This window comes from Pleurodeles waltl, chromosome 5 (assembly GCF_031143425.1).
Source record: "Pleurodeles waltl isolate 20211129_DDA chromosome 5, aPleWal1.hap1.20221129, whole genome shotgun sequence".
NCBI lineage: Eukaryota > Metazoa > Chordata > Amphibia > Caudata > Salamandridae > Pleurodeles > Pleurodeles waltl.
Window position 1 is genome coordinate 1,257,562,771 of NC_090444.1, and position 12,932 is coordinate 1,257,575,702.

General features: G+C 41.5%; 1 protein-coding gene across 4 annotated transcripts in view; it reads right to left on the reverse strand.

Moving 5' to 3' along the window:
• Nucleotides 1–12,932, reverse strand: part of MAP3K7 (mitogen-activated protein kinase kinase kinase 7) — a 271,033-nt gene that overhangs the window by 44,074 nt on the left and 214,027 nt on the right. For all 4 annotated transcript variants that reach the window (XM_069235507.1, XM_069235506.1, XM_069235505.1 and 1 more), the window contains one exon: nucleotides 53–168. In XM_069235507.1, the coding sequence (XP_069091608.1) occupies nucleotides 53–168 (116 nt within the window). The remainder of the gene's footprint in view (nucleotides 1–52; nucleotides 169–12,932) is intronic.

Sequence of the window (12,932 nt, forward strand, 5' to 3'; positions counted from 1 at the left end):
AAAACAGGGATATAACTATAAAAGCAAGGAGTTCAAATGTGTTTTCACTTACTTTCTCTGTAACAACAATGCAATTTCCGTCTGAACTTTCATATATTCCTGTGCCATTTTACAATGTTGTTCAAAAACTGCCATAGATTCTTTGGAGTTTGGACACGGTGCTAGAGGCTGAAAATAAATATAACATGTTAAAAACTAATCAACTGATATCTCAATATAAAACCTGCTAGAATGCGCCAGAAATACATGTAGTCCGCTTTGAGAAAATAGTAACTCTTTAAAAATAAGTGTCCTCCAAGCCGGGTAAAATCTTTGTGCTCTCATGCCAACATCTGACTCAGCCCTAAAAATCAACATTTAGTACTGCCACATTTCCGCTGTCCAAGGGAACATTATCAAAGCTCCCCTTAATTGGGATTATCTCATGTCATACTGCCAAAATTGACTGGTCCAAAGATGTTTATAGTTCACATCAGATGAAAGGCGATAACCCCTGACTACAGATTTCAGCGCCAAGATTTACAACAGGTTCATGTTAGGTAACTGCAGTAGTCCTGCTATAGAAATGTTGCACCAGCAATCCACACTAAAACCAACTGCGATTACTATTAATAATATAATGCAAAATCGAATATATAAATTTACACATTTCAGATGAAATAGGCTTCAGCTGAAGAAAGGAGCCTTAATGATGTAGAGAGGATTTACGTTTCATAGTTCATATATTTGCTTAATGAAAAGATTGCCAGCATCTCTAACAAAAGTACCATCATACAAGAGGCGGAGCTTGCTGAGATTCAAGATGGCCGCAAGTTAATGATACTCCTGAGGTCACCTGTGCTCCGGCTCGAGTCCCAAGGCTTCGGTGGCGTGGCCTTTCTTGGTGACGAAGTTGTTGCTTGGTCACCGGAGGTCTTTTTGCGGGTGGAGCCATGGCCTTCTGGCAGTGGCGTTCTAGAGGCCTTGTGTTTGGGCTTGGTTTGGACAGGGGCAGGAGTACTCACGTGCTGTTCTGCCGTGACCGGTCTGTCCTCCTCTGACTCTGCTCAGAATCGGACCCTCAGACGGCGACTGCAGTGTGCTTAATCTCCACTTCCTCCACGTCGAGACGTTCAGTGCTTTCTCAACGCCATTTCCAACCTTTGCGCTCTTCTGTCTCGTAGAGTCTTCTTCGAGCGGAAGGAACTGCAGGCCTCACAAGTATCCTCTTGATGGTCTGGAGATAGACAAAGATTACAGACGAGATGTTGGTCTGTATATGGAAACTTGGTGTGGCACCGAGGACAGAAGCGAAATGGGGACTGGTCCATGAGGCTTCCACACGGTTGGCCCGACTAGGCCCGAGCTGGGCGCGGGTGCCCCGAAGGGCGAGTAAAGAAGTTGGATCCAACGGTACCGAAGTGTCGATGAGAGATGATAAACGATCAAAACAATACAGACGAATTAGAGAGTCTTTATAACTTTGCCGACTCTAACTACCGGAGCAAAAAGAAAAACGTCTGAACCAGATGGCAGAAAGAAAACAATCTAACATGGAGTCGATGCCCATGCGCAATGGTGCCGAAGAGGAGGAGTCACTCGATCCTGTGACTCAAAAACACTTCTTCGAAGAAAAACTACTTGTAACACTCCGAGCCCAACACTAGATGGTGACCTTATGCAAAGCATGTGAATCTGCAGCACGACATGCCACGAACAGATGTACAATGGGTAAGTGACATTTTACATATATATATGGCAGTACTAAGCATAGCATGTGTATCTGCAGCTACACATGCCATCGAACATATAAATATATATATATAAATATATATATATATATATATATATATATATATATATATATATATGGAAAATGTCACTTACCCAGTGTACATCTGTTTGTGGCATGAGACGCTGCAGATTCACATGCTGTGCATTATCCTGCCATCTAGTGTTGGGCTCGGAGTGTTACAAGTTGTTTTTCTTCGAAGAAGTCTTTTCGAGTCACGAGACCGAGGGACTCCTCCCTTTCGGCTCCATTGTGCATGGGCGTCAACTCCATCTTAGATTGTTTTCCCCGCAGAGGGTGTGGTAGGAGTTGTGAATATACTAAATGTGCCCATGCAATGGAGTAAGTATGTATGTACATAATGTGTATTAAAAAAGTATTTATTTACAAATTTACAATTTTCATTCAACTTATAACGGCTACAGGCTCCTGGGGAGGTGGGAGGGCGCATGTGAATCTGCAGCGTCTCATGCCACGAACAGATGTACACTGGGTAAGTGACATTTTCCGTTCGATGGCATGTGTAGCTGCAGATACACATGCTGTGCATAGACTAATAAGCAGTAATCTCCCCAAAAAAGCGGTGGCTTAGCCTGTAGGATTTGAAGTTGTCTGAAATAATGTTCGTAATACACAGCCTGTCCTACTGTGGCTTGTTGTGTTGTTAACACATCTACACAGTAATGTTTTGTGAATGTATGAGGCGTAGACCATGTGGCTGCCTTACAAATTTCTGTAATAGGTATATTCCCTAGAAAAGCCATTGTGGCGCCTTTTTTCCTAGTGGAATGCGCTCTTGGTGTAATAGGTAGATCTCTTTTTGCTTTAATATAGCAAGTTTGAATACACTTTACTATCCATCTGGCAATGCCTTGCTTGGATATAGGATTTCCTGCATGAGGTTTTTGGAAGGCTACAAACAATTGTTTTGTTTTGCGAAACTGTTTTGTTCTGTCAATGTAATACATTAGTGCTCTTTTTATGTCTAATGTATGTAACGTTCTTTCGGCTACTGAGTCTGGTTGTGGAAAGAAGACTGGGAGTTCCACTGTTTGGTTTAGGTGGAATGGTGATATAACCTTTGGTAAGAATTTGGGATTTGTACGGAGAACCACTTTATATTTATGTATTTGTATAAAGGGTTCTTGTATAGTAAACGCTTGTATCTCACTTACTCTTCTAAGTGATGTGATAGCTATGAGAAAGGCTACCTTCCAAGTTAAGTATTGCATTTCACAAGAGTGCATGGGTTCAAATGGTGGTCCCACGAGTCGTGTTAATACAATATTAAGGTTCCACGAAGGTACTGGTGCTGTTCTCGGGGTGTAATTCTTTTTAATCCCTCCATAAATGCTTTGATGACTGGGATTCTAAAAAGTGATGTTGAATGTGTAATCTGCAGATAGGCAGATATTGCTGTGAGATGTATTTTAATAGAAGAGAATGCTAGTTTAGACTTTTGTAAGTGTAATAAGTAACTTACAATGTCTTTTGCGGAAGCATTTAGTGGTTGAATTTGATTATTGTGGCAGTAGTAAACAAATCTTTTCCATGTGTTTGCATAACAATGTCTTGTAGTAGGTTTCCTAGCTTGTTTAATGACCTCCATACATTCTTGTGTAAGGTCTAAGTGTCCAAATTCTAAGACTTCAGGAGCCAGATTGCTAGATTGAGCGATGCTGGATTCTGGTGTCTGATCGGTTGTTTGTGTTGAGTTAACAGATTTGGCCTGTTTGGTAATTTGACGCGAGGTACTACTGATAGGTCTAGCAGTGTTGTGTACCACGGTTGGCGAGCCCAGGTTGGTGCTATGAGTATTAGTTTGAGTCTGTTTTGACTCAGTTAGTTTACCAGATAAGGAATGAGTGGGAGAGGGGGAAAAGCGTAAGCAAATATCCCTGACCAACTGATCCACAACGCATTGCCCTTGGACTGAGGGTGTGGGTACCTGGACGCGAAGTTTTGGCATTTTGCGTTTTCTTTTGTTGCGAATAGGTCTATTTTTGGTGTTCCCCAGCTTAGAATGTAATCTTGTAGGATCTGGGGATGAATTTCCCATTCGTGTGTTTGTTGGTGATCTCGACTGAGATTGTCGGCCAACTGGTTTTGAATGCCTGGGATATATTGTGCTATTAGGCGAATGTGATTGTGAATCGCCCAATGCCAAATTTTCTGTGCTAAGAGACACAGTTGTGATGAGTGTGTCCCTCCTTGTTTGTTGAGGTAATACATTGTTGTCATGTTGTCGGTTTTGACAGGAATGTGTTTGTGGGCTATCAGTGGTTGAAATGCTTTTAATGCTAGAAACACTGCCAACAGTTCTAAATGATTTATGTGCAGTTGTTTTTGTTGATTGTTCCATTGTCCCTGTATACTGTGCTGGTTGAGGTGTGCTCCCCACCCCATCATGGAAGCATCTGTTGTGATCACGTATTGAGGCACTGGGTCTTGGAATGGCCGCCCTTGGTTTAAATTTATAGGTTTCCACCATTGAAGCGAGAAGTATCTCTGGCGGTCTACCAACACTAGATCTTGGAGTTGACCCTGTGCCTGTGTCCATTGCTTTGCTAGGCACTGTTGTAAGGGCCGCATGTGTAATCTTGCGTTTGGGACGATTGCTATGCATGAAGACATCATGCCTAGAAGTTTCATTACAAACCTCACTTGGTAGTGTTGGTTTGGCTGCATGTTTAATGATATATTTTGTAATGCTTGTACCCTTTGCGGACTTGGAGTGGCAATCGCTTTTTGTGTGTTGAGTGTTGCTCCCAAGTATTGTTGTATCTGTGATGGTTGTAGATGTGATTTTTGGTAATTTATAGAAAACCCTAGTTTGTGTAGAGTTTCTATAACGTATTGCATGTGAAGAAGACACTGTTGCTGAGTGCTGGTTTTTATTAACCAATCGTCTAAGTATGGGAATACGTGCATGTGCTGTCTCCTTATATGAGCGGCTACTACTGCAAGGCATTTTGTGAATACCCTTGGGGCTGTTGTTATCCTGAACGGTAACACCTTGAATTGATAATGCATGCCGTGTATTACAAACCTTAAGTATTTTCTTTCAGAAGGATGTATGGGTATGTGAAAATATGCATCCTTGAGATATAACGTTGACATGTAGTCCTGTTTTTTGAGCAAGGGAATCACGTCTTGGAGTGTTACCATGTGGAAGTAATCTGATTTGATGTTCAGATTCAGTGTTCTGAGGTCTAATATGGGTCTCAACGTTTTGTCCTTCTTTGGAATTAGGAAATATAGTGAGTAGACACCTGTTCCTTTTTGATGGTTGGGTACTAATTCTATTGCTTGTTTTTGTAACAATGCTTGGACTTTTAGTTGCAACAGGTCTAAGTGTTGTTTGGACATCTTGTGTGCTCTTGGGGGCACATCTGGTGGGAAATTTATGAATTCTATGCAATAACCATGTTGGATAATGGCTAGGACCCATGCGTCCGTAGTTATGTTTGTCCAGTTTTTGTAGTATGCAGTAAGTCTCCCCCCCACTGGTGTTGGGGGTTTGTGACGTTGAAGCCACTGTTTGCTTGGACTTGTTTGAGGGCTTTGGAATTTTCCCCTTGCTCTTGGGAATTGTCCACCCCTGTATGAGCCTCGAAACCCTCCTCTCTGGTACTGCCCCTGATAGGTGGGTCTGGTTTGTGAGGTGGAAGGCTCTGGTGTTTGGGTACGAAACCCCCCTCGAAATTGTGGCTTTCTAAAAGTGCTTCTGCTTTGTGGGGAGTAGAGCGCGCCCATGGCTTTGGCCGTGTCTGTGTCCTTCTTTAATTTCTCAATTGCAGTGTCCACCTCTGGCCCAAACAATTGTTCTTGGTTAAAAGGCATGTTTAACACAGCTTGCTGGATTTCGGGTTTGAACCCTGAGCTCTGTAACCATGCATGCCTGCGAATGGTTACCGCAGTGTTGACTGTCCGTGCTGCTGTGTCTGCCGAGTCCAATGCGGATCTTATCTGGTTGTTGGAAATTGCTTGTCCTTCTTCAACAACCTGTTGGGCACGTTTCTGGTGTTCTTTGGGCAAGTGCTGTATTATATGCTGCATCTCATCCCAGTGTGCCCTGTCGTAGCGAGCCAGTAGGGCCTGGGAGTTTGCGATCCACCATTGATTGGCTGCCTGTGCTGCCACCAGTTTGCCCGCTGCATCGAACTTCCTGCTCTCTTTGTCAGGTGGTGGTGCGTCTCCTGATGATTGGGAGTTTGCCCTCTTTCTTGATGCTCCCACGACCACTGAATCTGGTGTCAGTTGCTGTGTTATAAACACAAGGTCCGTTGGGGGAGGTTTGTATTTTTTCTCCACCCTAGGCGTGATAGCTCTGCCTTTCACTGGGTCCTGGAAGCCTTGTTTTGCATGCTTGAGCATGCCTGGGAGCATTGGCAGACTTTGGTAGGAACTGTGGGTGGATGCCAAGGTGTTAAATAGGAAGTCATCCTCTATTGGCTCTGAATGCATTGCTACATTGTGGAATGTAGCTGCCCTTGATAACACCTGCGTGTATGCAGTGCTGTCCTCTGGAGGTGACGGCCTTGCCGGGTAACAATCTGGACTGTTGTCGGAGACGGGTGCATCATATAAGTCCCATGCATCCGGGTCATCCTGCGTCATCCCCGTATGTGTCGGTGACTGCATTGGGGGTGTTGTTACCGGGGACAGCTGTGGTGAATGTAGTGGAGAAGGCTGTGGCGAAAACCTTGGTGGTGGTGTTTTGTCTCTAGCCACCTTTGCCTTTGGCTGCATTTCTGACTCTTGAAATGCCAGCTTTCTTTTGATTTTAATTGGAGGAAGAGTTTGAATTTTTCCAGTCTCTTTCTGGATATGCAGCCTCCTCTGGGTATGGTCTGGTTCCCCCATACTTATTTCCTGCTCAAATCTATGTACATGCATTTGGGCGGAAAGTCCTTGCTCTTCTGTGCAAGAGCCTAATTTCGGCTCCGAGGCTGCTTTTTTCGGTACCAAAGGTTTCGAAACAGTCTTTTTCGGTTCTGAGGTAACCTTTTTCACCTTGGGTGTGTCAAACTCTCGGTGCCGAGATGGTTCGGAGCCTGTATCTCGACCGGAGTCGGATGTCTTCGGCTGTTGTGTGGCCTTTTTCGGTGCCGATGGTTGGTCACCGTGTTTTCGATGGGTTAAGCCATGGCCTGTTGGCGGTGGCATCCCTTTGGCCGTTATGATCTCGGAGTGAGTCTTGGACGGGGCAGTTTTACTCACAGTTTTCTGCGTTGTCGTCGGTAGCTCACTTTCGGAGGCGTCCGAGTCCGTCCCTTGTATGGAGATTCTTTCCTCCTCCTCGACGTCGATCTGTTCTGTCGGTGTCGACGCCATTTGTAGTTTTCTGGCTCTTCGATCGCGTAGGGTCTTTTTTGATCGAAAAACCCGACAGGCCTCGCAAGTATCCTCCCTGTGTTCCGGTGATAGACACAGATTACAGACCAAGTGTTGGTCTGAATAAGGATACTTGCCGTGGTAATTCGGGCAGAAGCGGAAGGGGGTCCGGTCCATTAGTTTCGATGATGGACGCGGTCGGGCCGACCAGGCCCCGCTGAAGAGTGGAAGCCCCGAAGGGCCGCCGGAGCGCTTCTACTATCGGTGTCCATATACTAACACTAAACCGGTACTGAGCGCAAACAATACCGTCGAATTTTCGATGCTTAGCTAACTTTCCCGATTCGAAATACGGAGCGAAGAGGAACACGTCCGAACCTGATGGCGGAAAGTAAACAATCTAAAATGGAGTCGATGCCCATGCGCAATGGAGCCGAAAGGGAGGAGTCCCTCGGTCTCGTGACTCGAAAAGACTTCTTTGAAGAAAAACAACTTGTAACACTCCGAGCCCAACACTAGATGGCAGGATAATGCACAGCACGTGTATCTGCAGCTACACATGCCATCGAACATACATACATATATATATATATATATATATATATATATATACATACACACATATATATATATATATATATATATATACACATATACATATATATACATACTTACATATATGTATATATATATATAAAAAAAAATCTATAAATTACTGTAAATTATAATCCTTAAACCTACTGGGAATAGAAACATTTCATGAAGTTCTAGTTTTAATATCACAAGCAAGATTTTCATCAACATTGTTCATGTCATCTGTTGAAACTGAAAATTCAGAACTGCTCATTGAGCCCCTATTGGAGTTATCCTGAATGGTGTAATTTGTTAACTGAAGAGGAGATATCTTAGTACAAGGACTGAAATCATGAAACAAAGTCCCATCACCAATATCATTGTGCTGTGATATGAATTCATATTTCTTTGTGATTGTGATTTTATCCACTTATTCAGGCTACAACTTAATTAAACTCCTTTTACTCCACCATCCCTTGGACTCTCATAAAACAGCACTTTTGGATACCTTGCTTATCGTTACTAGCATAGAAAATTTAGATACACCTTTTTTATTTTTTACCCTGTGAGGCTTTTTAATAATGACCCAGTCTCCTACTTTAAAGTTAATATGTCTAATTGATGGTTCTCATTTAAATATGTTTCTACTGCTCCTTGTTTCATACTCACATCTCTTTTTAAATTATCATGACCATCCAAACATTTATACTCTTGAACCCAGTCCGGCTTCAACAACAATCTAGGTGACCTGTTGCATAATAATTTAAAAGGTGAAATTCCTGTCACACTGTGTGGTGTTGTTAAATAAATCCAAGTTTTTTTCTAAAAAAATCCTGCACATCCATTCTGGTGGACATAGCCGTTTGTACCTCCTCTTTAAGGAATTTGTTTACATGTTCAACCAACCCATCTGCAGGCGGTGAGTACAAAGCAACCTGTTTATGCACTATATTTTTACTCTCTATAAAACTTTTCATTTTCTGAGACTTAAAATGAGTGCCATTGTCTGTTATAAGTTCTTTTGGTGGGCCCTCTATGTTAAATATCTTTGTTAAAAATGCAATTACTGTGTCAGTGTCTGGTGAAGCAACAAAATCTAAATGATACCATTTAGAAAAGTATTCCACAACAACAATTAAATACTTTTTGGCATTAGGCAATAACTCAAATGGTCCTGCAAAATCCACAGAAACCTTTGACCAAGGTCCCTCCGGCAAAGGAACCATGTGGAAAGCAGTTTCAGATGTTTTCCAATGCTTGTCTGAAGATAAACAAATTGCACACTCATTTACCCACACATTCACATTCCTGTCCATGCCTGTCCACCAATAAAATTGTTTCAAATTCTGCACCACTGCAGCCACACCTAGATGTCCCTCATGATCAAAATCAAATACAATTTTACGTAAAGAAATAGGTGGAACCAGAAAATCATGTCTTAACAAACATCCATCAACAATTGACAATTCACTGGCTACTTGCGCATATGTTTTCACACAAGATTACAAAATCCTTTCCCTTGGCCAACCGTATTGTTTTTTATTTTTTACAAATTTGAATACAGATATTAAAGTCAAATCCTTCTCCATTGCTTCTAACCATTTTGCACAGTTCTTGCTGATGAAGCGGTCATCAGTAAGAGCAACTACACACTCTACATCATCCTTTATCATATCAGACTCCTCATAAAGCAAAGGTGCACGTGACAGATAGTCAGCTCTAGTATAATTTCCTTTCTTCTTTGTAACTTAGAAGGAATCCTTACCAACTGAGCCGAAGCCATACCCATACCATTGCCATCAACCATATGAATTAGTGGTTTATGGTCTGTACATATTTCAAATCTAGTGCCCCACAAAAACGTCCTAAATTTTTCAATGGCACATGTACAGGCTAATGCTTCTTGTTTAATAGTACTATAATTGGTTTCTGATTTAGATAGCGCACGAGATGCAAAAGCTATTGTTCTCTCTTTATTTTCAATCCACTGAGAAAGAATAGCTTACAACCCAAACTGGCAGGCATCCACACTCAGAATACAAATCTTCCCTACCGAAAATGTTGACAAAAGTGTTGCAGAATTTCTAAGTGTTTTAACTTTTTTAAATGCTTCAACAACAACTCCATCCCAAACAAATTTCTGCCCTTTCTTGAGCAAAGACCTTAAAGGTTGAACAATCATTGCATAACCTTGAATAAAACGGGATAGTATTCACAAAGTCCCAAAAATGAACGAAGATCATCTTTATTCTCTGGGCTTTTGAATCCAAAATTGCATTAACCAAAGATAACTTTGGTTTAATTCCTTTGTCAGAAATGCAATGACCCAAGTAATCATCTTCCTTGACCAAAATCTTGCATTTCTCTTTCCTTAGTGTGACACCTACTTCCTGAAATTTGCTTAAGACCCTTCCTAATATAAAGTTGTGTTCCTTAACAGTCTTAGCAAATATGAGCACATCATCTTGGAAGGCTTGAACTCCTAGAATTCCCATTAAAACTATAAATGAATCTCTGAAACACACTTCCTGCAGAAGCTAAACCAAACGGCATATGCAGAAACTTGTAAGCACCAAATGGTGTGATAAAAGTTGTCAGATCTGCACTTTCTGCAGCAAGTTGAGTTTGGTGATATGCAGATCTAAGATCTAGCAAAGAATAAACCTTGGATCCTCCAAGATTCGCTTAAAGATCTTGCACCTTTAGTAAGGGATGACAAACCACAACAATGTTTTTGTTAATCCACACAAACGGATTTCACCAGTTTTTTTTTTTTTTTAAACAATTACAACTGGACTAACCCATTCAGAGGATTCTGTAGGTTGTATTACCCCTGCAGAACACAATGTATCCAGAAGTGCTTTCAAATCCTCTCTAACAGCCATGGGTACAGACCTGACTTTGTGGGCTACTGGTATAGCAGACTGTTTTAATTTAATGAGATGTTCAAACCCAGAGAACTTAGCAATAGTTTCTGAAAAATGTTTGGGTATTTAGAAATGATACTATTGACAGAACATTCCTGATCTAAATCAACAGAAGAGATATAGGGCCTGATTACAACTTTGGAGGAGGTGTTAATCCGTCCCAAATGTGACGGATATACCACCAGCCGTATTACGAGTTCCATAGGATATAATGGACTCGTAATACGGCTGGTGGTATATCCGTCCCTTTACCGTCACTTTTGGGACGGATAAACACCTCCTCCAAAGTTGTAATCAGGCCCATAGTCTTCTCTAAGAATAGGATTTTCAGAACCTGAAACTAGTACAATACCAAGATTCGCCAAATCTTTCCAGCCAATTATGTTGCGACCTTTGCAAGCTACATAGATTTTTCGTTACCATAGATCTACCTAAATATTTAAGAGTATCATTGAAATACCTTAACATGTCAATGTCTTGCTCTCCAAAAGCTTTGGGGTTTATATCTGTCTGCAGCAAAAAAAAAAAAATCAAAAAATTTATCATAAAAGGCATTGACATAAATAATAGTAATGGAAGCCCAGGAGTCTGCCACTACATTCATGCAAATATTCCCAATGTGAGCTAAACACTAAGGTCCTTTTACATAAGTAGTAGTGTCTTCCACTGTACTAACAGTTAAAACAACTTTGAATAAGTCCTGTAATGGCTGTTCAGAACTGATCTCCATCGAACTAACTTTATTATTGCCTCTTTTGTTCCTAGAGACAGATTGAAAATGACCAATTTTATTGCATTTATTACATCCCTTGTAAATTGCTGGGCAAATGCCATTATTGGCTAAATGAGACCGTGAACCACATCTATAACATGCACTCACAACATTCTTCTGCATAGTTTTAGGTTTTTTTTTTTATTGTGACTGCTGAAATATTATTAGAGTTACTGCTCAAAACAATATTTAACACTCTTTGTACAGAACTTGAAGACTCTGAGGCAATAATATTACTTGAAATAATGGCACTCTCAATTAGTGGGATTTCCAGAACTTAATATTCTTTCTTGAATCTTTTTAGATGCATAACTGAAAACAAATTAGTCACAAATGTATGTATCCAGTGAATTTCCAAAATTACAAACTGCTGCTAGATTCCTCAATGCAGAGATTTACTCCTCAACTGTCTCATCCATAGACTGTTTGCATCTGAAAAAATTAAACTTTTCTAGTAGTACATTGGGCTGCTCTGAAACCTTCTTAGATATTCTAGCTACAGCTTCCGTGTAAACATTCCAGGAACCTTCAAAATCCATTGGAGCACTTGCTGCAGGTAAGTTGTCGAACGTTTGTTGCCCTTATTGACCCAGATGACTAAACAATATTGCCAATTTCCTTTGTGGTTAAAACTTTTTCCGGAAGGGACTACGTGTCACCTTCAAATGTAGACACCATCTATCGTCACAAAGTTTCAGTGGCTGAGTTTGCCTGCCGTAGGGTTCAGAAAACCTGCCAGGTGTTGTACAACCAGGAAGATTACCTAATTCTCCAACTGCTTTCAGAGGCACTGGGCCCCCAGGCACAGAGTCTGCAACTCAAGCTTGATGTATGGCAGCATTGCTTTAAACGTCAAGTGGATCACCCATAGATTTAACAGGTTGATGGAGTTGGGTCTCCACCAGATACCAGAGTCCAATGATTTCAACCTCTACCAGATGGCTGCCCTATCCCAAAAGCGAGGCATGAGTTGCTACAGTCAACTCTTGGAGGCAAAGGGAGAGCGGTCTGCCACTGACCAGATCACGGTCCAGTAATGACCATTGCAGATCTTTTGCAGTCTCCTTCAAAATCTGAATATGTCTGGAGAGATTCCCTTGGTGCTGTGGCCAGTAAGTCTTCAGGTTCCACTGCAGAATTATAACATTGCTGAATCTGAAAGGAGCAGGTTTTCAGTGCATGCGATTACTATCTGATGAAAGACTGATGGAAGCTGTGATATTTATCCTTCTAGGAATCCGGTTATTTTGAAGACGGATTTGTGAATCTGACTGTGGGCCTATATGGGGAGCCCCGTGTGATCAAAAGTTGAAGCTAGAGAACCAACCTTTCCGTGTTCTCTTTATGAGAGAACGCATCAATATTGTCATCTGATATGATTCGGATGGGAAAGACGAGAATCTAAAAGATCTGCGATATCAGTTACCTAACATCAAAGAGGAACTGCCCTGATGAAGGCGGCTTTACAAAACAGAGGTTTACCGCCAAAACGCGCGTAGGCTTAGTTCCTACAGTTGTTATAATGGAATATGAATTTTAGGGTCCAAGTAAA